Source organism: Paroedura picta, chromosome 3, assembly GCF_049243985.1.
Source record: "Paroedura picta isolate Pp20150507F chromosome 3, Ppicta_v3.0, whole genome shotgun sequence".
Taxonomy (NCBI): domain Eukaryota; kingdom Metazoa; phylum Chordata; class Lepidosauria; order Squamata; family Gekkonidae; genus Paroedura; species Paroedura picta.
Genome location: NC_135371.1, coordinates 132,675,756 through 132,702,543, shown reverse-complemented (window position 1 = coordinate 132,702,543; position 26,788 = coordinate 132,675,756). Strand labels below are relative to the sequence as shown.

The 26,788-nt window shown below is 44.7% G+C and overlaps 2 protein-coding genes across 7 annotated transcripts in view; one reads left to right on the top strand and one right to left on the bottom strand.

Annotated features, from left to right (window-relative positions):
- Positions 1 to 12,956, bottom strand: part of ACSF2 (acyl-CoA synthetase family member 2) — a 76,374-nt gene extending 63,418 nt beyond the window's left edge. The window contains exon 1 of one of the 2 annotated variants that reach the window (XM_077327935.1): positions 12,487 to 12,956. In XM_077327935.1, the coding sequence (XP_077184050.1) occupies positions 12,487 to 12,584 (98 nt within the window). In that variant the 5' untranslated portion in view covers positions 12,585 to 12,956. The remainder of the gene's footprint in view (positions 1 to 12,486) is intronic. The other variant, XM_077327934.1, reaches the window with a different exon arrangement.
- Positions 12,957 to 16,907: 3,951 nt separating this feature from the next.
- LRRC59 (leucine rich repeat containing 59) overlaps positions 16,908 to 26,788 on the top strand; it is a 13,356-nt gene continuing 3,475 nt past the window's right edge. The window contains exons 1-7 of one of the 5 annotated variants that reach the window (XM_077327921.1): positions 16,908 to 17,118; positions 18,657 to 18,813; positions 19,534 to 19,593; positions 20,443 to 20,601; positions 21,513 to 21,617; positions 22,357 to 22,429; positions 26,207 to 26,368. In XM_077327921.1, coding sequence (XP_077184036.1) covers positions 17,009 to 17,118; positions 18,657 to 18,813; positions 19,534 to 19,593; positions 20,443 to 20,601; positions 21,513 to 21,617; positions 22,357 to 22,429; positions 26,207 to 26,368 — 826 coding nt within the window. In that variant the 5' untranslated portion in view covers positions 16,908 to 17,008. The other 4 variants (XM_077327920.1, XM_077327925.1, XM_077327924.1 and 1 more) reach the window with 4 other exon arrangements.

The window sequence follows — 26,788 nt, the reverse complement described above, 5'->3', positions numbered from 1 at the left end:
CTCTCCCGACGCCACCGCTGAGAACACTGTGCTCGCCCACCCAGCCTTCTCCACCACCCTCCACATGCCCATTTTAGAAATGGGCTTTTTTACTAGTCTGTTGATAACTGGAAGAATATTAAGGAGGATGTTCTTTGTTACCACCCCAAAATGACTGACATTACCAACTTTATTATTACTTTATTATGGTCACACCATATCACACCCCTCTAACAATTTTGTGTAATATTTGCTGCTGTTAACGTTATATATGTGGCAAAAACAACAACAAAAAAGGAATGAAGTAACAGTGCATGTTGCCTGATGTTAGGGAGACATTTTTACAATTGCTGGCCATTATCTTTCCATTAAGGGAACTCCATTTTTTTTTACATCGCACTCCCAGAATGCCAATGGTATAACCTGACAATAGCACCATTTAAATCTACATGCCTGCTCAGCACTTTTGTGCATCTAAATCTGAATGCTTTTATGATGCCACCCCCAATCCACTGCCTTCCCTCAGAGGCAATCCACTGCCTTCCCCCCTGTTTTTCTTTCTCTTTTTAGCTGAAGAACTCTGCTTGTCCCTCTGTCAAAGTACAATATTTTGACTATTGGCTCAGCCTAGGAACCTGAGGGAAGAATTGGGAAATCCTTTAATGGCATTTGCTACATTTTTATATTCCAAATTAATATTTTATTCAACATAGGGGGGAAAGGTCAGATGAAATCAGGATAGATATTTCTGGGGTTATAATACATACATAGAACTTTGTTCGTCCAGAGCACTTGGCCTCAGAGATCCATACAAGAGTCACTTCCAGGATAGACTCCTTTATTCGTCCTATGTGGGCCTTCCCTTGTCCTTGACCGGGAAGTTACAGTTGGTACAAAATGCAGCTGCTAGGATCCGCATGGAGTCAACTTGGAGGGCCCATAACCAGCCAGTACTGAAGCAGCTGCATTGGTTGCCAATTGTATTCCAGATCAAATTCAAAGTTTTGGTGCTGACCTTTAAGGCCATCTGCTGTCTGGGCCCCACATATCTGAGGGACCAGCTGTCTCCTTATGACATGCCCCCCTCCCAGGGCTCTTCACTCTGCAAGTTTGAATCTGCTGATGGTCCCCGGCAGACAGGAGGTACACCTGGCCTCAACCAGGGCCAGGGCCTTTTTGGTCCTTGCCCCAACCTGGTGGAATGAGCTCCCGGAAGAGCCGAAGACCCTGACAGAACTATCACAGCTCTGTAGGGCCTGCAAGATGGAGCTCTTCCACCAGGCATTTGGTGAGGCCAGGCTATGGAAGATCTTTGAGTCCCTCCTCAGAACAAACCTGACTACAGGGCGGAGCACTTCCGTCCCTCAGTTCCTGCCTTTACCACATCAACAGGCTAATGATCCCTAGCCTCAACCAGGGCCAGAGCCTTCTCTGTTCTGGCCCCCACCTGGTGGAATGAGCTCCCAGAGGAAACCAGGGCCCGACAGAGCTAAAACAGTTCCACAAGGCCTGCAAAAAGGAGCTCTTCCGCCAGGCATTTGGTTGAGACTGAGCAATACCAACAATATCTACAGGGCCCCTTCTCTCTCCCTCCCAGAAATCCACTCACGTATTCTGCCCCTGGACCTGCTTGCACTATTACTGTCCGTTACCTCTGTTATAGTTATTAATGTGAATTATTGTTATTGTAGTTATGTACATGCTATGGAAAAACTAAGTTCCATGTATCTATTTTTATGTTCCATGTAAACCGCCCTGAACCTCAGGGGCGGTATATAAATATAATAATTAAATAAAATAAATATTTGATTCTTCCTTTGCTGAGGAAGTGTTTGTGTTTATATGTGTTTATTAGCGAGACATTATATAACCCTGTCTTTAGCAAAATGGCCCCAGACAGTTTGTCCATTGGGGGTAGAACCCAACTCTTCAACCCTGGGGTGGTGGACACTATTTTATAGACTGAGGGCAGAAACCACTCCCATTACTACTGAACTGTTTTCAGGAGAAAGTTAGGCAGTAAAGAAAGGCACGGTCTCATACTTCCTATTCTATTTGCGCAGTTGTAATTTATTACATTTCAGATCAGGGCTACAGTCATGGTATTTTGGTACAATTAAGGTGACTGGGAGATGATAGAACAAACAGAAAGGTATAAACCTGTTGGCAAATGTTAAACAAGGTTAACTTTTACTATTGGAAAAATTCTGGACAAGTTAGGTAAATAAAGCAGGGAAGATATAAAAAGAAGATTGCAGGAGAGCAATATATGCATTTGTATTTCCAGGAAATGTTCTTTTAAACCTTAGTGAAAGTAGACATAAGAAATGATTGCATGATTGTGGTACTTGGAAAAGAGCTATAGAGTCCTAAAAGCCACTGACCTGGTAATTTCCCAGCCACTTCATGACCTAGTTCCTGGAGTTGGCAAAGTCCAAATATACAAAGGAGTAGAATACTGGCTGGTTAACAAATAAATAGCTTTATTGAGAAGTGAAACAACTTTGTAAAGAGAAAGAGGAGAGAGTCCTAGCCATCTAGCTCGGTGTTCCCCAACCACAGGGCCACGGCCTGGTGCGCCTCCCCCCCACGGCGCGTGCTGGCTGCGCTGGGAGTGATCACTGCCTCCCGTCGCAGCGAGCGCCACACTGTGGGAGGAGGTGCGGGTGCGCTGGTGGGTGTTTGTGGGCACCGGCATGTCACACTTCCGTGTTTGCGGTGACCATGCCTCCCCCCTGCAGTGTGGTGCTCACTGCGCCAGGAGGCAGCTATTACTTCCAGCACAGCAAGCGCTGCCCCGTGGGGAGGGGGAGGAAGGCGCGCTTGCTGGTTTGCGGGTGCCAGTGCCAGCACCTCCCTCTCCCCCCCTGGTCCCCAGCCCGAAAAAGGTTAGGGACCACTGATCTAGCTGACTAATTGTTCTTCACCTGAAATAAAACAGGGAGGAAGGGTGGCTCAAAGAAGTAGGAAGTCTCAAATTGAACCACTTGGCACACAAGATTATTTGAAAATACCACCTAGTTCCTAGTCTAGACTTACTAACTACACATCTGGATGGCTGAGGCAGAGTTGCCTGAAACTCAACCCCTCCAAGACGGAGGTCCTGTGGCTGGGTAGAAGAGGGCAGAATCAGGAAGCGTGCCTCCGATGCCTGGACGGGGTGCAATTAACACCTGCACCAGCCGCCAGGAATTTGGGAGTGACATTTGATGCCTCCCTCTCTATGGCGGCTCAGGTCACTAAAGTAGCCCGGACGACTTTTTTCCATTTTTGCCAAGCCCAGCTACTAGCACCCTACCTGTCCTCGGAACACGTGGCCACAGTGATCCACGCAACGGTCACTTCCAGATTAGACTTCTGTAACTTGCTCTTCGCAGGCCTACCCTTGTCTTTGATTCGGAAATTACAGCTGGTTCAAAATGCAGCTGCCAGGGTCCTCACTAGAACATCTCTTGAGGGCCCATATTCAGCCAGTGCTTTGCCATCTGCACTGGTTATCAGTCTGTTTCCAAGTCAGGTTCAAGGTTCTGGTATTGACCTTTAAGGCCATACACGGCCTGGGTCCCACTTACCTGGTTGCTTATGCCTCCCGCAGAGCACTTCTGTCTGCGGGTATGAATTTGCTGGTTGCCCCAGGCCCACATGACGTTCACCTGGCCTCGACCCGGGCCAGGGTCTTTTCGGACCTGGTGGAATGAGCTCCTGGAAGAGCTAAGGGCCCTGCAGGATTTACCAGCTTTCCGCAGGGGCTACAAGACAGAGCTCTTCTGCCAGGCATATGGTTGAGGCCAGGGCACTCTCCCGTAAATCCATCTGTGGATCCCCTCCAATACGGAGATCTCTAATATGGAGATAGTGAAAATTAAGATCCATCGGATTGGCTCCCACTCGCTTTGAATGTTATCTTACCCACCATGCTGAACATAGAGGGAGGAGATGGGATGGGAATTGTGACAATTGCCACTAGTAGGTGTGATACATGTGTACGATGTAAGTTGGGGGACGTTTTAGTGGGAATTTTATTGTATTTTAATGTTGTGAACCGCAATGAGACCAAATTGGCGAATGGCGGTACATGAATGAATGAATGAATGAATGAATGAATGAATGAATGAATGAATGAATGAATTCTCCTCAAATGCCCCCTGTGTGCCCCAGGCACACTGCAGATCTTGCATACTCCATCACAGGGGTTCCCAACACAGTGCCCACTGCACCTGCTGACACCTTTCCTGGCACCCACTAACTGTTCCTATAAAGCGGGCAGAGTCAGGTGGGGCTTTTGCCCAGCAGGGCTTGTGACTTGCCACGAGAGATCTGAATGCACAAATGTATGATCTTATGCAGGCTTCTGTGTCTATTTTTTAAATGTGATCCATCATGATAAATTACTTTCTCACCTTTTAAAGCAAGGATATTTTATCTAAAACAATTAGGGGAGGGTTGTTTGCCATTTTGTTCTGCTGTCATCAAGGATATATGTGTCTCCTGCTACATAATTAGTTTTTTTCCAAATGTAATACACAAAGATTGCAATCCTAAACACGTTAAGTACAAAGTAAACCCCACTGAGCTAAATGGACTTCCCTCTCAGTCATTAACATGTTTAGGATTGCACTGTAAATCTCTCCATTGGATTGTCTGACTCTTTTCTGCTTGCTTTTTAACATCCAGCCTCATAAAGAACTCTGAAGAGCTTGAAATATTGCATGCTATGCTGGGTTATTTTGGTTGGTAGTATAATATTAATAAAAAGTGTTGCATGGAATGGGAGGGGGGTTAGAATACTTTTAAAAATACAATATTTTACATTTTAGTCAGGAATACAGTGAAACCTAAATTCCTTTCTATGTACACCTTTTTGTTTCTATTTCTAAAGGTGTGTCTGAGGTCCTTTATTATAATTTTAAAAAATGTATTTAGACTTCTAGGCCACCACTTCCAGGATTGCCGACTTCTGGCGACTTACATTTTAAAAGATACAGTTCAGTAACGTTATTAGTAACATTATTCAGTAACCCATAAAATAATCCAGCAACATCATGCAGTAATTAAATACAATATAAATCACAGTTAGTTCCAGCTGTATTCCTCTAACAGTGTGAGGTGTCAAGGCTTGGAGGAGGGGCCTAAATGGAATGTGTTGCTGTCCTGGCCTCAACCAAACACCTGGGGGAAGAGCTCCGTCTTACAGGCCCTGCAGAACTGAGCCAGTTCTATCAGGGCCCTCAGCTCTTCCGGGAGCTCATTCCACCAGGCAGGAGCCAGGACCGAAAAGGTGGTAAAGTTGCAGTCCAAAAAGCCCATTAAAACCAGCCAAGTTTCAAATTAAAGCAGAGTTCCTAATTTAAAACCCTAAATATGCATAAGCTTTGTGTGACTGCTCAAATTTTAAGTACTATGAGTATATATTCCAGCTTTCTCTGCTCTCTTGCCTGCTCTCTAAACTTATATTGGAGCCAAGCCAAAGTGTTGTTTTTGCTGATTTTACATTGCAAAGCACAATATACATTTACAGTATACTAGTAATTAAAGTTTGTTATCTGCTTCAGATATGGTAGGCTTTTTTAAACAAGTACTTTGCAGAGGGTATTTTTTTTTAGAAAGTCCCCCCCCCCAATTGGGACACTATCAGAAGTTGTTGTGAAATTTGTACACTGCATTCCCATGCAGAGTTGCTTCATTCTAAATCCCTTTTAATTAATGGGCTTAGGCTAGAAGAACTTTGCATAGGATTGCATTAACAGAAAGTGTTTCCCTTCCTTCAGACAATCTAACTCGCCAAGCCAGTCATATGCTTGTTTATTTGGAAGTAAAACTGCCCAGCAGGCAATTCTCAAATAAGCATGAATAGTGTGCTGCTTTTTATTAACACAAAAACGTATTACTATTATGTATAGAAAAGACATGAAGCAAAAAAATGAGAGAGATGGCTTTGTGCCGGCTTGGTGTAGTGGTTAAGAGCAGCGGCTTCTAATCTGTTTTGATTCCCCACTCCTCCACATGCAGCCATCAGCACTGATAGAGCTGTTCTGCCTGAGCAGTCATATCAGGGTTCTCTCAGCCACACTCACCTCACAGGGTGTTTGTTGTGGGGAGAAGAAAGGGAAGGGGACTGTAAACTGCTTTGAGACTACTGGTAGAAAAAAAACAGCATATAAAAACAATTCTTATTCTAGTGTGGATAGAGGAGGATGGGTGGAGGCAGAAGCTGCACTGTGTTTCCCTTAATAGCCTTCTGAAGGTTGTTTGCATATTTAAAAACTATTCTGTTCGAGTGTTTTTAGAGCTGCAGGGGACAAGGATGGGGACAAAATCAGAGTTAGTTTCCTGCTCTTCACTCCATCCTACCAGCCACTCTAGGCACTAGCTGCTACTGGTAACATCCACATAATCAGGCACGAGTGAAGCAAGCATTTGCCAAACTTCTATGAAGAAACATGGCACATGTGCCTCTCAGGTTTTATCTATGTCATGAACATGCATGACTTTTACCATTGTATTCCAGCAGCTGCCCAATCAATCCTGAGCCTAGAGGGCAAAATATTGTTCATATATTATTTTTGTGTCATCTATGAAACAAATCAGAGTTTCCAATCCTTTCCCCCACCCTGTACCTTCATTCCAGCTGATGCTGACAGTTCTTCTATATTTGGGGCAACCACAAAGAAAGCCCTACTTCTTGTTTCAGGTGCTCTAAAGTCCCAAATTGAGGGAGGCTGAGTTACAGCCTACAAAGGTGATGTCAGAAGACAAGTATGTTTCTCTGAGGAGAGGTGCTAGGCCATGTTAGGCTTAAATGTGAATAGGAGCACTTTGAATGTAGCCTTGATTACACTGAAAACCAATGCAACTGGCTGCATTTGTTATCTCCCACAAAGGTGGGATAATACATTCCACAGTGACAGCAATTTCTGCATCATTTTCTTGAGCAATTCTACTAGACCAGGGGTAGTCAAACTGCGGCCTTCCAGATGTCATGGACTACAATTCCCAGGAGCCCCTGCCAGGATTCACTGGCAGGGGCTCCTAGGAATTGTAGTCCATGGACATCTGGAGGGCCGCAGTTTGACTACCCCTGTACTAGACAATCCATGTGTTTCAAGGACTGACTACTGTAATATGCTCTCCATGGGATTGTAATTTGCTAGCAGATTGTGCAGAAATTGCAGTTAGTGTAAGCCAGAATGAAGTATCTTCTGATAAAAGGTACCCTGACTCCTTTAGCAACCCATTTATCAAATTGATAATATATCAGATCCCAAGGCATTTTAATACAGTTTTGTTAGAGATGAATGGCTGTTTGATACCTTTTTGCCTTTGTAAATGCTACTCTTCAGTACCTTCTGTTCTTGGCCCGAGCAGAATTAGGAACAGTCAAGAGTTCTGTCTGCCGGCTGCTTTTGTGAGCATGAAATTGGCTTACAGAGATACAGATGAAAGGGGGAGGTGAGGTAAATAAAGGAGCTACTTCTATGAAATACTAAATACTAAACAAAGAAACTGGCTTGTTCAGTTGCACAGCTCAGCAATTATAAGTGTTCTGACATTACTATGAAAGAACTTCAAAATTTCTTACATCCAGAGAACAATTACCTGCAGTTTCCATGGCGACAGGATCTGAATAAACAACTAATAACCAGAAAAACTAGGTCTTGGCATATGGCCAGATAGTCACTGTGGAGAAGTATAAAGGAAACCTGGGTGTAAGGTTTTAGCTGATTGCTTTCAATGACCATTTACGCACTGGAGGTTTCATGCCGGGCTGCAGGCTGCAGTTTTAGCCATGGCAGGCTGCCCCACTTTTTTCCTGCACCCATACTGGGGAGCATTTGGCCCAGTGCGCCTTATCTGCCCCTGATTTGTGCTCGTGCACAGGAGCTGGGGCAGTCAAGTTCCCAGTGCATAAACAGTTAGTAAGAAAACTCCATTCAAAGGGAAGTTTCTTTATTGCAAAAATACAACTATGCTAGTAGCCTTACAACTCTTGCTAAGATTACCGTAAGGTGCCTTCTGCTTCATTTTAACCCCCAACTCCCAACCCCACTAGCGCTTTTGAGTGTGAAGAGTTCCAGACAACAAGTTTCTATTTGTCCAGGAGACACAATTGCTGGAGATAACGCTGGCATGGTGATCGGGCAGAGCAGAGAATTTTCCCTACATGTAATTTCACACCTAGGTTTCTAAACTTAGCAATTACAATGACAGTGAATAAAGTAATGAAAAATGCCAAATGGCAAAATAGCAAAAAACAGACATGGTTTTGACACTGGGAACAGATAAATGTAGTGTTGACAGAGTTTAAATATGCAATGAGGCTTAAAACAATAAAATAGTTTTATTTAGAAGAGAAACAAATTTGTATAGAAAGAGAGGAGAAAGAGATTCCCAACTGTCTAACTTCCATGTTCTGTTCATTCAGTCTTCTTGATTCTAGAGGCAAGCAGAGGTGAAGTGTGTTCGAAGAATCAGGAAGTCTCCAAAGCACCAATCAGGCCATAGGAGTAGACTATTTGAAAAATATTAGGAAGTTCCTATTCTAACTATGCTAACTACATATCTCCTCTAATGTTACCTGCAGGATATTCTTCATATGCTACAGATCTTACATAGTCCTACATGTAGGACCAGGTTAAAATACTTGTTTCTCCTGATGAGATGTGTATCAGGTTTTCTGCTGCCATTCTGCAATAACAAAATGCAAAGCAGAAGGCGGCTTGTGTAAGTACAAATTGAGAGAGACGTGCCAGCTTGGTGTAGAATCAGTACCTTGGCCTTTTAATAGAGACCACACTGTTTTTGATTAGCATGTGAATAGCGTGATCATATGTAAAGGGCAAGGGTTATATACCTTGAATGCAGAAGTACCACCATGAATGTCACCGATATGCAGATGACACACAGCTCTATCACCTGATGGCTGGCCGCCTTGACACCCATCACCCCTGCAGAAACATTTGCCAGATGTTGGGAAGTGGTGGTGGTCCAGCTCCCACAGAGTCACCTGAAAACCAACTCTTCCAGCACGGAGGTCCTGTGTTAATTAATTCCTCATTCAGTAGTCTTTGTCTGTGGACCCAGACAATCTGTAGTTTGGTTCTCAGATTTGGAGAGGATAACGATTTGAAAGCTTAAACTCCCTTGTTAATTCTGATGTGTAATTGCACCTTTTGATGATTATTAGTTACTGGGTTCAATTCAAGGTTCTGGCCATGACATACAAAGCCCTTCATGGCCTTGAACTCTTATATCTGGGAGACTGACTCTCCTCCTATGCCCCGCCATGACAACATCACTCATCTGAATATTGTTTTCTACTGGCGCCACTGTGCAAATGAGTCAAGAGCAACAACTGCTTGTACAAGCGCACTCTGTAGTGGCCCCACCATATGGAACAGGCTGTATATGGTGGTGAGGAAGGCTCCCATACCCTTGGTTTCTGCAAACTATGCAGAAATACCTTTCTGGTGCTGGCACCTGTTTTGCCTAAGATGGAAAGGATACCTGAAACAGGCCCTTCAGTGGTGTCTGGAATTGGTGGGAGAAGACAGTCCTTATACTACATTGTTGTTGTTGTTGTCAGGTGCAAAGTCGTGTCTGACCCATCGCGACCCCATGGACAATGATCCTCCAGGCCTTCCTGTCCTCTACCATTCCCCGGAGGCCATTTAAGTTTGCACCTACTGCTTCAGTGACTCCATCCAGCCACCTCATTCTCTGTCGTCCCCTTCTTCTTTTGCCCTCGATCGCTCCCAGCATTAGGCTCTTCTCTAGGGAGTCCTTCCTTCTCATGAGGTGGCCAAAGTATTTGAGTTTCATCTTTATGATCTGGCCTTCTAAGGAGCAGGCAGGGCTGATCTCCTCTAGGACTGACCGGTTTGTTCGCCTTGCAGTCCAAGGGACTCGCAAGAGTCTTCTCCAGCACCAGAGTTCAAAAGCCTCAATTCTTTGACGCTCGGCCTTCCTTATGGTCCAACTTTCGCAGCCATAAATTGCAACTGGGAATATCATAGCCTTGACTAAACGCACTTTTGTTGGCAGGGTGATGTCTCTGCTTGTTAGGATGCTGTCTAGATTTGCCATAGCTTTCCTCCCCATGAGCAAGCATCTTCTAATTTCTTTGCTGCAGTCCCCATCTGCAGTGATCTTGGAGCCCAGGAAAATAAAATCTGTCACTATCTCCATCTCTTCCCCATCTATTTGCCAGGAATTGAGAGGGCCGGATGCCATGATCTTCGTTTTCTTGATGCTGAGTTTCAAGCCAACTTTTGCACTCTCCTCCTTCACCCGCATCAACAGGCTCTTTAATTCCTCTTCACTTTCTGCCGTTAGAGTGGTATCATCTGCATATTTGAGGTTGTTGATATTTCTCCCTGCAATCTTGATCCCAATTTGTGACTCCTCTAATCTTGCCTTTCTCATGATGCGCTCTGCATACAAGTTAAATAGGCAAGGCGACAGTATACAGCCTTGCCGAACTCCTTTCTCAATTTTGAACCAGTCAGTGATTCCATGTTCAGTTCTCACTGTTGCTTCTTGACCTGCATATAAATTTCTCAAGAGACAAATAAGATGCTCTGGTATTCCCATCTCTTCAAGAACTTGCCACAATTTGTTGTGGCAATTTGTTATATTACATAGTAGTAGTATATTCCATAGTCCTGTTCTTTCTATCAAAACATCTCCCTGAATCATTCTCTTATAATGCAGCCCCATTCCTTTATAATAATGCCCTCCTGAACAGTTCTGTTCTCAGTTGTAGTACCAGATGTTTGGAACTCCTTCCCCACGAAGATTTATTGGTCTCCATCTTGAAGTGTAAAGATTTTTCTGTTTTGTTTGGCATACCCCTAATAACTATTGTTGGCCATCCTTCCTGATAAGACATGCTAGTGTGTTTTCATTGAATTATTTTATAATTTTAAATACTGTGTTCAAATGTTTTCATGTTCACTGCCTTTGGAACACTAAACAGGTGAAAAGGCGGCATTAAAATGTTTTAATAAATACATGTATTATCTGTTGCTGTATGCTTTTACCTTGCTTTCACTGGATTACATTCCTGCTAACTTAATACCATTTCCTGCACTGTTTAATGTGTGATATTTAATATTTATGCCTTGTTTCACACTTCTGGAAATCCTAGTCCTATTTCTTTGTTTATTAGTCTCCTCATCCTATTGCTCACACTCTTACATAATCTGCCTTCAGAGTACATGAGAAAGGCAGACTATTAAGTAACAAAAATATAAATAAAATATGTTTATTAACATATTTTTACACAACCCTTCCTTTCTAACTCAAGGTGGTTTACTATTCCAGAAATATAAAAGTCCCACTGAATTGGAAGTATGACACACATATTAGGAACTGTCCCATTTCTTGTGAATAAAAAACAAAAGAAGAAAAACCACTTAGATCCTGTACTTTTGCACACTTAACCAATAGGAAACTAGCAATTTAGCTGATTTTTTAAAACTCTGGGATAAGAAGATACTGCAAAGCAAGTGTACAGAAGTACAGACAGTTTAAATAACGATAGGAGAGTTCACTTCCTGACGAATCTGCTGACACAACAGGACATGCCAAAATCATCTCTGATATCAGCAAATGTGCCAAGAAAAGTGCAGGGTCCTGCAAGCTGAACTGGGCAAACCACCAGCTCTGTTTTCAGCCACAGCAGGACAGAGCAATGGAGCCTGAAGCTACTGGAGCCCCTTTAGTCTAGTTGGTGTTTGTACCCCCCCAAAAAAAAATTAATTAAGAAGTAACCAAAACTAACTTCATTGATTTTTAAAATGCACACCCAGAGGCAATGGTGACATTAACAATGTAGGAACTTCATTTGGCTGGCTTTAACCAACTCTCTTTCCTTGTTGACTCCAAATAAATTGCTTCAATGCTCTTCCCACAGAAATTAGGGAAGAAATGCCAGAATTATTCAGATACACTTTCAGGGAAGAAAGATCCATCACTGTACCAGAATATGCAAAAAGGATTCATATTTCAAAGAAAGCTGAGTTCACCCACACATTTCCTACTCTCCTCTGTGCTCTCCGAACCCTTCGTTCATCTCCAGCTGTGTCCAAATATTGCCATTCCCCCCCTTCCCAAGTGCACCACTTCCTCCCGCCCCTTCTTCTGTGTCCTCGAAATACCTCCATCCCCTCATCTCCAGCAAGTCTCCTTCCAAGAACTCCCACCCACTCCCCCATGCCGATTCTGACATTGATCCCTCCGTCTTTTTTATCCAACCCCTTGGCTTAAAGCCTGGAGACAACTTTACTCTGTAATCGCCTCCCCCTCCTTGTTCTTGCGATTGCTCCCCTTCCCCTTCGCTTTCTCTAAGCCTTCCCCACTTGCGTTGTGAACGAAGTTTGAGTCCAGGCGCACCTTTAAGGTGACCCCGGACTCGAACTTTTGTCCAGTTGCTTCTGACCAACACGGTGACCCGTTTGGCTCCGTGTCCTGCCTGATGCGACACTCTTTTCCTCCCTTGCCCCCTACCTGAGACGCTGGATGCCCCGGAGGCCGGTGCGATTCACCAGCACGGCCAGCGCCCCCCGAGTCGCTCTCTTCAGCGGGCCAGCAGCGGTCGAAGCCATGTGTGCGCCGTGTGTGCACCAAAGTCTCCCGGAGAGTGTCGCGGCCTGCCCCCTCCCCGCGAGATGCCGGCGCCCTCACCCCCCTCCCGCCCCCAAGCCGGGCGCTGGAAGGGGTGGGGCTGCCGCTGCTCAGCCCGCCCCCGGCGACAGGGTAACGGCCTGTGGGCTGGGCGGGAAGGGACTTTTGGGCAGAAGGGAAGGCGCTGGCCGGCCGCCTCCTTGCAGGGAGAGCCGCCGGGCTAGGCAGGCTTCCGCACAGTGCTACAAGCGCAGTCCGGCGCCGGCGGCTTCAGCTCCCTCGAGTCCACCGAGCCTCTTGGCAGGACCTCCGCGCTCCGAGGGCAGAGCCCGGGGACGCGGAGAACACGCGGCGGCGGCGGCGGCGGCGGCGGAGCTGGGGCGGCGGCGGCGGAGCTGGGGCGGCGGCGGCGGCGGCGGCGGCGGCGGAGCTGGGGCAGCTGCCCCCCCCCCCCCGTTAACTTGAGGCGGGTTTATAACGCCGTGCCGCTCGGCGGGATGAGGGCAGCTGCAGCCTCCCGTTTCCCCCGCATACTTCGCCGGGGAGCGAGGGCTCGAAGGGGAAGGGAGAGCGGGAACGTCCCGTCGTCTCCTTTTCGCCAAGAACAAGCCGGGCGAGTTTTTAAGTGCCCGCCCCCATCCCGTCTAGAGCAAAGCTCGGTAAAAGGTTACGTAAGGAAACGAACTGGCGAAAGGCGGGAAGAGAAGATGCGGCGGCACCCTCCGAAACTGTTGACTTAGGGAGGCTAAGCAGCGGGAGGCGCGCGCCCACTTGACTAGCAGCTGGTGTCCGTTGGACGGTGAACTGCAAGTGGGGACGGGGTGGAAGCCGGAACGAGCAAGACAGCGCCAGTGGGATGCATCACAGACACTTAAGAACAATATTTTAAGAATAAAAAGGGAACTTTCACCCCTTTGTTAACCCGTTCCGTGCTATAATGCCTCTGGAATCCCCCCCAAAGGGCATTAAACAAACGAGAACCACAAAAAAAAGCAGGATGCATGACTACAGACACATATAAATTAGTCAAAGTGAAGTAGTAATAAAAAGCTTTGAAAAACTTGTGTCCAGATTTGAACTCTTTGGTTCTTTCAAAGTTCAAATCTGGCTACAAGTTTTTCAAAGCTCTTGACTACTTTGCTTCAACTAACTCATGTGATGTACAACCCCCTATCCTAACTATCACTAGAAAAAGATGAGTTAACTAATGCCGCTTTTCTCTACTGGACGGGGTCTCAAAGGGGCTTACAATTGCCTTCCCTTTCCTCTCCCCACAACAGACACCTTGTGAGGCTGAGAGAGCTCTGATATTCCTGCTCGGTCAGAACAGCTCTATCAGTGCTGTGGCAAGCCCAAGATCACCCAGCTGGCTGCATGTGGGGGAGCATTGAATCAAACCTGACTCACCAAATTAGAAGTCCACACTCCTAACCATTACACCAAGCTGGCTCTAAGCATAATAAGTTGACAACTCACTCCCTACCTGATTAGGGGTGTGCCACCAATAGAGAGAGCACTCTGCCAATCAGGGCCAATCAATTCAAACTGCACTCTGCCAATCAGGGCCAATCAGTTCAAATTGTGTGCAGACAACTCACTCCCTACTTGATTGGCCTTCCCTGGGGGTGTACAGCTAATAGAAAGAGCACTCTGCCAATAAGGGCCAATCAGGTCAAATTGCACTCTGCTAGTGAGGACCAATCAGCTCAAATTGCATGCAGACAACTCATGACCTGCCTGTTCAAGCATTAAAAAGTCATGTGACCTTTGCAATTTGCAATCTGAGAAGGGAGGAATGCTTTGGGGGTAGCTGTCAGGGGCAACTGCAGTAGGGAAAATAATGCTGATGTGGGTGGAACTGGGAAGATATAGAGTTTCCCTTTCCATATGGATACTACCTTGGTGGTATCCATGGTATCTTGCAGAGTGCCCCCTCCAAAATAGCCATTTCCCCCTGGGGTGCTGATATCTATAGTCTGCAGATGACCTCCAATTCCAGAAGACTTCCAGGCTGTGCCTGGAGGTTGGTGACTTCTGGGTCAGGAATTTTCCTGGAGGTTTGGAGACAGGGCCTCAAGAGTCCAGGGGTGGGCAGGAGCTTTTGCCATACGGCCAACCCCTAGGAAGGACACAGTGAAGGAGTGCATCCCTAGCACCTGTTGTTTCCCTGGCTGCAGTAGGCTTTGCTTCTAGTACAAAATAATATCTTCCTCATAGTGAAACCAAGAACAAATTTTCACTTGATCATGTGATCTAACACAACCCAAGGTTTTTGTCAGCTTTTATATAAAGAAATGAAATCTAATTTAGGGTTACCATCTCTGGGGTGGGAAATTCCTGGAGATTTGAGGGTGAAGCCTGGGGAGGTCAAGATGTAGGAAGGTGAGGGAGCTCAGCAGAGCATGATGCCATGGAGTCCACCCTCATAACCAATCATTTTCTCCAGGAGAACTGATCACTGTAGTTTTGGGATCAGCTGTAATTTGGGGTGATCTCCAGGCTCCACCTGGAAGCTGGCAAAACTGAGCTCGGATGTCATCAGCATTCTACATCTGTATGTGGTTGAACTCCTATACTTCCCCCTATTTAGGTTAAAAAGTCACTTTTATTTCTCATATTTTTTATTGGAATATGCCTCTGTTGTAGATTGTAGATAAGCAGAGAATTTATGGAGTGCAATATATTCTGATGTAAAAACTATTTGTTCCACTATATATTTCTGGTAACACCTTGGAGGAGGAGCGGGTCTCACGACTTAAGTGCCACTCAGCACTTAACACCCACTCAGAGCTGTCCCACCCTTGAGTTCCTCTTCCAACTGCCTTGCCTGTCTGTCCAGTGGCCAGCTGTCTCCCACCCCTGACCACCCCTCCTCCTTCCACTTCCCTTCAAGGCCCAGATGCTGCAGTTCCCTGCCCGGCGACCTCTAACCTGCAGCCTTTCCAGGTCCGGGGGGGGGGAGGTCATCTGCAGAGTTCTCCCCTCCCCCATTTAGTGCCCGTTGTATTCCTGAATGCAATGGGTTTGGCCCCTAGAAATCTCAATAATCCATAACTATGACATTTTTCTTCTGTTATAGTGATTTGGGTTGATTTTTAATCCATAAATAATTGCATAGGCCATCTAGGTATGCTGATTTAAAATAGTAAAGTTTTACTATTTTTCATTTTGAATGTTTAATCCAGTCTGCAATCCAGACCAGACCTGCTGCTTGATAATATTAAATTTGGAACTGCTAAACCTTATCTTTTTTTCTCGTCTTGAAACATTTTAAAACTTATTCTTGGTTTCTTGCCATTCTAATAAAATTATTTATGTCTCTGCTGCTGTGTCAAGATTTTTTCTTCAATATATATGGGTGACATTTGAAATACAAAATTTAATTTTTGCAGTACATTAGTTTTGATTGCTAAGATTTTTCCCAGCCAGAAGATCTTTAATTAGTCTATTTCTTTTTCTCCTCTAATTTCAAGATTTCCATATACTGGAACACATAATCACTAAACATAAAAAAACTCAAACTGACAATTCACTCCCTACCTGATTGGCCCTCCCTGGTGGTATGCCACAATAGAGATTAAGCCCTCTGCTAATGAAGACCAATACGTTCAAATTCCATGCAAAGAACTCATTCTCAATTTTCCTGCTCTCTGCTTTTTTCTGGGCCTCACATGACTGGTAGAGAGAAACTGGTCTTAGTCAACAAGGTAGAAAGATAAATGCTTTCAAAATCAGAGCCTGGGTGGCACCTAGGCCACATCATACATTGTTTGTTGCACAGTCTTATCCATTAATCTAATTTAGAGATAAGCTTGCTTTATAGTTGATTGATTTCAGTAGGCTTAATCAAGAACTGTTTAAGCACAGAAAAGTCTATGCTGGATTGTGTGGCCTAAAACTTTAGCATGTGAGGAAAATAATTGTTGTGCTTTGAAACGTTTTAAAAATCGATTTTAAAAAACAGTACCTGTATCTAGGTGTTAACATTTGTAAATGTGGTGCCTTCCTATATTTTGGTAAAGTGTAGCGGCAAAAGAGCATGGTCATTGTCTGCTAGGCAGAACGTACTGGCTGGTCTAACTGTAATCTGCTTGCGCACGTCATTCTAAAGTTTCAAGGCTGCAGCCTTCTCCCGGGCAACACAGGCACGCTGACCCAGTTCCCACAGTGACCTGCATGGACATGCACGGGCCTTTCCTCTTCAAGTTGCCTGCCTCATCCCCGCTTACGCATCCCACAGGACTAACAATAGTTAACTATGACGATGCCTCTTAAAGCCTTTATTCTAGAACACGGCTCACGCAGGAGGCGCGGCGCCATTCCCTTCCCACTTCCCCCCGTGAGCTCTGTTCTGTCTTCATAAGCCGCTTTGAGCCGCCGGCGCCGCCGCCACCTCCAGAGGGCGATGGTCCTTTCCTCGCCGCTTGCGAGCCGCTCTTGCCAGCGCGCAACTCTTCGGAGAGAGGAGGCGGGCGCGGAAGTGGCTGGCGCTGGTGCTGGAGGCGCGGGGGCGAGGTGAGTGTGGCGCTGGAGGCAGCCGCCGCCCCCTCTCCTAAGCAGGAGACGCGCCTTGCTCCGGGGCTGCGTTCTTCGCGCCCACCCCAGATCCCCTCCCCCCTTGCTTTTCTCCCCTCTCCCGGAGAGCTGCTGGCTGCTCAGGGCGGGTGGGGCTGGTGGTGCCGGGGGCTGCTGCTTGCCACGAGTCTGCCCTGTGCTGGGAGGAGCAGCGCTGGGGGCTTGATGCGACCGTCCTGCCGGGGGAAGGGGAATTGGAGATCTTGGGCGTGGAGGAAAACGTGGTTGCCACGTGTGCGGCGAGAGCTGCCAGAGGTCTGCAAAGGACAAGGCGAGGGGAACCAGCTCTCCACTTTGCGCCGGCACAGGGTGGCCGTCATACAAGACAAACTAACCTGCTTCAGAACACTTGCCAATTGTGAGCCACTCCGAGAGGGGTCTTCCCTGACATAGCCTTGACTGGCAGGAATTCAACCGGTGCTGGTCGCTCCCCTTGAGTGGCTAAAGTTGAGGTGTCACTTGTTGAATTTCTGCGCGTCACACCCTCGTTAAAGGCACAGAGCCTGTTTGTGGGAGGGGGGACCGACAGTGAATGTGTAAATTTTAAAAAGCCAACCCCAAAACTTCCTAAATTTATTCCAGCGTTTTGTCACAGTCTAGAATGAACAATGACAGAATCCCATAGGCATGAATGGGTGAGCTCAATTCCCCATGACAGAAGTCATTGATGTGAAGAGCAAGTTAGCTGTACAGTATTGTGGTGTCTCTGTGGGTCCCCCCCCCTGTTTCCTATGTAACTAGTTCATTGGGGGGGGGGAGTAAGATCCTGAGCTTCAGGGTATGACTGTTGTGAGAAGGACAAACTCTGTCCATTGCCTTGACATTGGGTGAGCTCTCTTTTGCTGCACAATGCAGGGACACTCTATGCTGCTCCCGGTGAGGCGTATTGCTGGGCATCTGAAGGACAGTTTCAGGAAACTGAATATAATAGTGTCAGGCAGGCTGCAGCATGTTTGATTTAGAATGGGACAAGCAATGCTAGAGAATGTTTGGGGAAAGTGTTAGTTTTTGCATAATTTATTTATCCAAAGGGCCCCAAAGGGCCTCTTATTTGGTGACAGTAATAGCTGCTGTTCTGATGATGGAGAGAGGAAGGGATGTTTTTTCACTCTCTGGAGTGGGGATGCTGTAGCAGCATCCTAAGACCATAGAAAATCACAGTTCCTGATATCTTTTGTAAACAGGGGGTAGGGTTTTATGTTACAAAATCCTCCTTTACCACAAGTGGTAACAGTCAACAGCCTTAGCAGTGACCAACCCCCCCCCCCCCCCCCGAAACCGTACTTTGGAGAGTGGAGAGTTTTCATAACAGTTCAAAAAATTCTGTTGCTATCATGATAATTAAAGAAAGATAATTCTGACCTGGAGTTGTTTTTTTGCTAAGTGATATGCAGGTGCATGACTTTATGATGCTGCCACCCTTGTATACAGCATTCATAATTAGTAGGAGGACACCTTTACTCTTTCTGCCTCTTCAGGAACACAATCATTTGCCAGGCTGCTTGGACAAAATTAGGTTCATCGAACATCATGGCAAAACCTGGAGGAAAAGGAGTAAATCTGAAGGACAAACTGGAAGGCAATGAGTTGGATTTAAGCTTGTGTGACTTGAATGAGGTGCCAGTTAAAGAGCTGGTTGGTATCCATTTTCTTATTCATGCCAAGGGATTGGTATCTATGCAGTCTCTTGTGAGTGTAATGCCTTTAGTAAGAATTTTGAATACACAATGAGAAGTTGGTTGATTTCTCTGTCACAGTTTTAGATTTGTAAAGCAAGTTTAAACTGTAAGCGTATCTGAGAATAGGTGTTTTCACAACTTGAAAGCAACAGCCTTGAAATTTGCATTATGGATTTCGGAGAACAGAATTGGAATAAAGATAGGTGGCTTTGGCTCCTTGTTCAAGAGATGTTTAGGTAATTGTAGTAGAACTGTAATGAAAAGAAATCCCAGCCTAAAGAGCTGCTGGCTTAGCATTTTCTCTTGATCCCTTTAAGCAAATAGTAGTTCACAAATTCTCTTTCTGGAATGGATGACGAACAAGTAAATGACCAGATGAGTAGAGAAATTTGTTTAGCTCTGGCAGCCAGCTTTCAAAGGAATACAGGTGCTTCTAACTAATTTGACAGATCTTGCAGCTGAAACACAGAACCACATAAATGGGAGAGTCTGTGATAATAATCAGCATTTGTAAAATATGATTTTGCTATTTAAAATAGTAAAAAAAAAACCTGTATGGTTTGGCAAGCAATGAACTCTGAAAACCATGTCACTGAGGTTTCTTTTGCCTGTATTCAGTCTTTACAAAGTCCTGTCTCCAGCTGACAGAATTAATTTGGTTCTGGTTCTTTTTCAGGCAGGGCTTCCAAAGGCTAATGTTTTGGATCTGTCCTGTAACAACCTCACCTCTTTACCAGTAAGTTATAACTTTACCCTATTAGCAGACTTTTGATATAGAAATGGGGTAAATAAAGCCTGGTCAGTGTTGACATGTACTAATAATGGTAGTTCTCATTTACATGCTTTTGCTATGGTCCTAAAGTTGATCAGTGGCATTTGGTGAGAAGTAGGTGAAATACAGCTAACGTTTTGGGGAGAATGAAAATATGTCTGCCACCTGTTTATAGCAGATCCTTTCATCTCAAAGTGGATGTGAAAGGTTACACATGTGCCAGTATTAATGGACTAATTCGGGGAGAAACATTGGGGTCAAAGTTTCTGGAACTGGAATGTCAGTCCATTTAGGAACTATCGTTTTCTTATCTTTGTATGATTAAAGAAAGCTCAGTGTGCTGCCTATTTTTTCTGTTTGTACTGCTAGCATGAGGGAAGTCTCAAAGTCCTGTATAATGGTTGGGATGGACTGGTGAGTCTTGGGTTCAGATTCCCATTCAGTCACAGTGCCAACCTGAACATAATTGCAGTCTTCTAAGCCCATCAGCTTCTAAGCCCATCAGCAATGGCTCAGAGGGTAAAGCTCTGTTTAGGCACTCTTGGTGCACTTGAGCTAGTCCTCGTTTCTCACCCAACCTCACAAGATTGTTTGAAGAATAAAAAAGGGCCCAGGGGACGGGGCTGGTTATGCCCTGACAATTTTGGAGGAAGGTTATAAGTTTTAAGAAGCTCTGGGACAGCGAGAGAGAAGGGTGCATGAGTTATTTTGTGCTTTCTGCACTGTCAACTACACCTCAGGTTTTTGTATGTCTCAGCTTTAAGATAAGATGGTCATTGCACTTTTTTTTTTTCATTTGTATTTGGGTTCCAGTCAGACTTCTGCAGTTTGACCCACTTGGTGAAATTAGACCTGAGTAAAAATCAGCTTCAACAGCTGCCCTCGGACTTTGGTCGTTTGGTTAACTTGCAACACCTGGACCTTCTGAACAATCGATTGGTTACCTTGCCAGTCAGTTTTGCACAACTCAAGGTAATTATCTCACTCACTTCCCACCTACCCCCAATTATGTTTGGTCTTGGATTGGATTTCAGCCCTGAACATGCTAAAAATCATTCCAGTGTTAATTTCTCTAGTGAAAATTGGTTTTCTTGGCAAATGTGGGTAAAAATTCATATTCTGGCACTATTATGTTCCTGTCCTTATTTCCCTGTGTGAGGAAATTAGATGGCTTTTTATGGCTTGATTCTTTAAGTTTAATTTATGTAGCCTTATCCATAGAAGTAGCTAGTGAACACATACATCCTCTTGGATAGGGGAGTTACTTTCCTAAGATTGGCCAGGTAGCCATTATATCTTATTGTATTTTGATATTTTATATATTTGGTAACATTTATGCTTTAAGTTTACACATAGAACTATTGGGCCCTTATATTCTGATTTGTGTAACTTTTTAATTTGCTTTTTGGGTTAAGTCCTTCCCTTTCCTTTGTCTTTTGTTTTGGTTTTGTTACTGACATGCTTTTCCTCTCACAATAATTGTAGCTCTTTGAAATGTAGTGCTACTTTTAGAAAGATCTACCTGTACCTGTTGCATTCCATGCCAAAATCTTGGGCAATTAGTCATCTTGCTAATGGGTTAACAGCTCCCAAGCAGGTACGGGTTTAATAGCACAAGCCTTATTTGCTGCCTCCATAGCAGAACTAAAGCCTCAGAATCAGTTTTTTCACAGCATGAGAATTGTCTAGATAGACTTCAGAAATAATGAGTTAAGCCTGGTCTGTGAAACACTGTCTTTAATGTGCATGTATTTCTATTTTGCTCAGAATCTTTAGGGCCTTTTGAGTAGTAGCAATAGGATAAGTAATAGTTTTAAGGAATAAAAAGTGGAAAATATTGGCCATTGAATTGTTTTGGTTCTGCATTTGTTCCTGTTCAACAGAACCTGAAGTGGCTGGATCTGAAGGACAACCCCCTGGATACCACACTGGCTAAGGTAGCTGGAGATTGCTTGGATGAAAAGCAGTGTAAGCAGGCTGCTGTTAGGGTAAGTGAAACTTGTTTGCATTTTGTTTTGTTTTTCTTTAGACACCTTTTTGCATCCATAAAAGCTGTTGTTTCTTCAGGAAACTACTTGCATTCCACTATTGTGACTGAACACGAATTCCAGCTGGATATACTTTCCTACTATCACTGGTGGCACCATCAGAGGAATCAGCCAGGCATTTCCCCATCATTTCTGAATTCAGCTTTGCTCAGAATCCCTGACAGACACTTTGCAGTTGATTTCAGCCAGCTGTCAGTTTTTGATTCAAAAGCAGGAGCTTTTTATGACTTTTTTATCCCAGCTATACTTCAAGAAGTTCAGGGAGACATACTTATCCATTTGTCCAGTTTTATTCTTATGACAAAAAGGTACTTTAGGGTAGAGAGAGAGAGACTGACTGAGTGGCCAAGGTTTCCCAGCATGTTTCAGTGAAGGTGGGGATTTACTGTCTTTGGATTTTTAGGTGAGAAGATGATCTTGCCTTGCAAGCTTTAGCTGGACATGATATGACTCTTCGCCTCCCAGTCCTTATTTTCCAAAAGCAGCCAGAGACACAGTTTTCCTCCAAGACCTACTCAGCCAAATTTACTCTACTTCACTACATCGTTCCCTAGTTAATCTTAGGTTTTCTGACCTGAAATTGGATTCCTGTTGCCACCTTCAGCTACCCTTCTTGTTTCTGTGCTAAAAACATCAGTGAGAAAACCAATCTCATGCAAGTTGTTTTGTGGTCTCAAAGGTTCTGCAGTATATGAAGTCCATCCAGTCGGAGCTGGATCGTGAGAGGCAACGAAAGCTACAGGCAGAGCGAGGTAAACATTATTCTTCAGCTAACTTTCTGGTGTGTAGGCTGGTTATGACTGTTGTGATTTATGTGATGTAAGAGCTCATTTTCATCATCAGAAGCATGAAAAGTACTGTTCAAAATCCACTCTTCAAATCGTGTACATCAAAATAGATGAGAGGCAGAATGGAGATCCTGCTGCATTAGTTTGTGAAAGGAAGGATGTTCCATCTCTGGTAGCTCACTCAGGAATGTTGTCAACTCCTCCTTTCTGGTTTCTGATGTGCAAATTTTGCATAAAGTAGCAAAGTTCAAACTTTATTTATTTATTTATTATATTTATATACCGCCCTCCCCGGAGGCTCGGGGCGGTTTACATTGAACTTATGAACCATACATGAAACAATCTGCACTAATAATCATACAATAATGTTAACAACAGTGGTTGTGACAATTAAATAATACAACAAATAAAGTTGTAACAGCACAACAATGCAACAATGCAATGGCACAACAGGTACAGAGTGCTCCGGTGGAGTTCTGGGGTGGGGGGAGCCAGGGGCCCTTCATTCGCTGTTAGTTACGCCTGGTCTCACCCAAATGCCTGGTGGAAGAGCTCTTTTTTGCAGGCCCTGCAGAACTGTTTAAGTTCCGTCAAGGCCCTGATCTCCTCTGGGAGCTCATTCCACCAGGTGGGGGCCAGGACAGAGAATGTTCTGGCCCTGGTCGAGACCAGACAGACTTCTTTAGGACCAGGGACCACTAGCCGGTTGGTGGTGGTGGTGGAGCGCAGAGCTCTTTTGGGGGCATAGGCAGGGAGGCGGTCCCTCAGGTACATTGGGCCCTTATCGCTCACTGACATTTAGTGTTGTAGGACAGAGCTTTAGGATTGTTGTTATGGGGTTTGTTCAGATGACCATTTAAAAGCAATGGGGTGTGGTGTGGTGAACTGGGGGTAAGCACAGTCCCCTGATTGCTGCCCTTAATCCTTCACACTCTCTCGTGTCCTGTTGCTCCCTGGCTGCTGCCTCCAGTTAGGCCCTCTCTTTGATGTGGAACATCTACTGTTGTGGTCCCCCAAATGTAAGTCTATGGACGTTATGTCTGTAGAGTCCCAGGGAACGTGCCAGTGGATGGACAGTGGCAGCAGAGGGAGGGGCCAGGGACAAAGATTCTTGCCTCTTATGTGGATGTAAAGAATCTTTGTCAGTTGATTTTTTTTTTGACCAGGAGGAGTCTTACCCACTCCTGGGGAAAATATAAGTGGTTGTATTTATTTATTTTTAATTTTTTCCTTTGGCCTAATAGCCCAACCTGCTGTGGGATAGCATGTATCGGTTAACTGAGTCCTGGAACTGTTACTTTCTTGATTGGGTCGCTAAGCAAAATAACAGAAGCACTAAGCAAAAAAAAGATAGTTGATTTATCAAAGCACAAAAAAGAACATCCAGAAGAAAAGGGTAGATTACAGTTGTAACCGTTACCTCAGAAAACAATTGCCCTGTTCTACCTTGAACCTGACTCCTGGGTCCTTTCTTTCCCTTTTCCTCCTTAATCCAGGAAGATGTAACTATTTTTTCCTCCCAAAGGCAGAGATAACCTTTCCACAAAAAACTACCCCCCCCCAGAGATTAAAAAAACACATTACATGACTGTGGAACAGAACCGATTTAACGGAACAGCAGCCTTTTAAACAGGATCCCATAGGTCGAACATGACTCACAGACTAAAAATGGAGGGAGCCACCACCGGGGGCTGGGGGCTACATTTAAATTGTTATCTAAATACTGAAATGTTTAGAAATGTTTTTATGTAAACCGTGTTAGAAGTGGCTCACAAGAGAATAAGACAAAAACTTAAGAACTAATGATAATACACTTACACAGTGGCAAAAATAGAATTATAGAGTTGGAAGGGACATCCAGGCTCCTCTAGTCCAGCCCCCTGCACTATGCAGGACACGCACAACTACAAATAATGACAACTGCCAACAAAACATCCTATTAAATTAGCAAAAAATGAAGACATTTTGGGGCAAACCAGGTTGGAGATATTTGGGTTTAAAAACAGAAAATATAGTCCCATCAAAGCAGACAATAACCAGCTTCAGATCATTCCACAAATATTTGGAAGAATGAAAACAACAGCCAGCACCTGAAGTTTAACCAGGCAGAGTGCTACGAAGAGGCCATTCCATGGTTGAGATGCCACCATAGAAAAGGCTGTGTGTGTGGTCATTTATTTATAATTGGACTTGTATGACCACCCTTCCTGACAAGTTGGCTCAGGGCAGTTTACAACATATAAATTAGAAACATTTTAAACACTCCTTCAATGAACGGATAAAAATGTCAAACAAATTTAAACCATCTCATTAAAATTCCACTACCACATCAGTAAACGAGCCACTGCCTATGGATACTACTCTTATCCAGGAGGAGGGCTCTCACAGGAGGGGGCCAACTTGGTGATGTTGCTGTTCATTGGCCCCAACCAAACGCCTGGTGGAAGAGCTCTGTGTTGCAGGCCCTTCAAAACTGAGCCAGCTTGTGAAGGGGCCGCAGTTCTTCGGGGAGCTCATTCCACCAGGTGGGGGCCAGGACTGAAAAGGTCCTGGCCCTGGTTGAAACAAATATACATCTCAGGGGCCAGAGATCACCAGCCAGTTCATGTTGGCAGAATGCAGTACCCTTTGGGAGGGTGGGTATAGTCAGTCAGGTGGTCTCTCCCATCTGAAGATTCCAGGTAGCCTTGTCACTTTTGACTGGGATCTCTATACCTGTCGAGCCATTGACCATTTTATACTATAACTAAGAAGTGAGATTGTGAAAGAACGAATTTGGTATTGAATGTACTTTATAACATAAGGAGGAGGACCGGCCAGTGATGAAAAATTGAAAACAGAATTTATCTAGACACTGTTCTGGCTGAAGTTCTTGACTACTGAATAAACTCTTTGGCTACTGAATAAACAAAGCATTCAAGAAAAGGACACTGAATGATTGGAAATAACTTTATTTATTGTTGATAAGCCAGTCGGATAGGCTTTTTTCCTTTTGGAGTTATCTCAAGAGTTCTAAGCTCAGGCTACCTAAGTGATCCAAGTTAGGGCAACTGGCTAAAATGAACTGGCCTTCAGTGTAGCAGTTTCCAGTGGGACTGCAGAGCACACTGACTTATTGGGACTATCTCTGTTATCCTGTTTGATGAGATCATTGCGAGGGATACCCTAGCCACCTTGGAGGGCAAGTGGATGAAACATGTAATGCATAATAAATTGTCAGAATTCTTTGCCCAGGATTTGATGAAATGAGATAGGTAAAGGTAAAGGTATCCCCTGTGCAACCACCGGGTCATGTCTGACCCTTGGGGTGACGCCCTCTAGCGTTTTCATGGCAGACTCAATACGGGATGGATTGCCAGTGCCTTCCCCAGTCATTACCGTTTACCCCCCAGCAAGCTGGGTACTCATTTTACCGACCTCGGAAGGATGGAAGGCTGAGTCAACCTTGAGCCGGCTGCTGGGATTGAACTCCCAACCTCATGGGCAGACAGATTCAGACAGCATGTCGCTGCCTTACTACTCTGCGCCACAAGAGGGTCGAAATATTTCCAAACAATAATTTAATCCTGTAAGTATTGGTTGAAGGATTTACTTAGTAGCATTTCTTTACTGGCCAAATGGCCATGCAGATGAATCTTCTGTCCCACAGTTGGGTTCACTTACAGTTTGCACAGTGTGACGGAAGATGCTGATGGGAACACTTTATAAAATGAATGAGGATTGCATTGCTTCAATTCTTAGAATTGGAGAAGAAACGCGAAGCGGAGCAACGAGCAAGGGAGGCCCAAGAGCGGGAACTGCGGAAGAGGGAAAAGGCAGAAGAGAAGGAACGCAGGAGAAGGGAGTATGATGCTCTTAAAGCTGCAAAGCAGGAAATGGATAAACATAGAAAGAAAGAAAATGGTGAGAATCCAAGTAAGTACAAAGCAGTGGGTATACATAAAAATAGTAGTGGGATATGAGTGCAGTTAAACTTTAAGGTTAGACTGACAAACAGTTTAGTTTTGGTGTATTTGTGAAGAGTCTGTTACACAGTGCCTTGCATCTTTGTGTGGAGATTAAGACTGGGTTCACACACACATAATTATGTTGTGTGTGTATATATAAATTTTAAAAGCTGTCTTTAATGTTTTTGATTGTTCACCACTGGGGAGTAAAGTGGGCTAAAGTGGGTGGAAGGGTGACAAAAATGTTTGGAATAAACGCAGGGGGCATGAGATGGCAATGAAGTGCAAGAGTACGTTGTATCCCTTCCAATTGCAGGTTGAGGATCATATTTTGAAATACTGATTATGTCAAAAGCTCCCAGCAAGTGACAAAGTC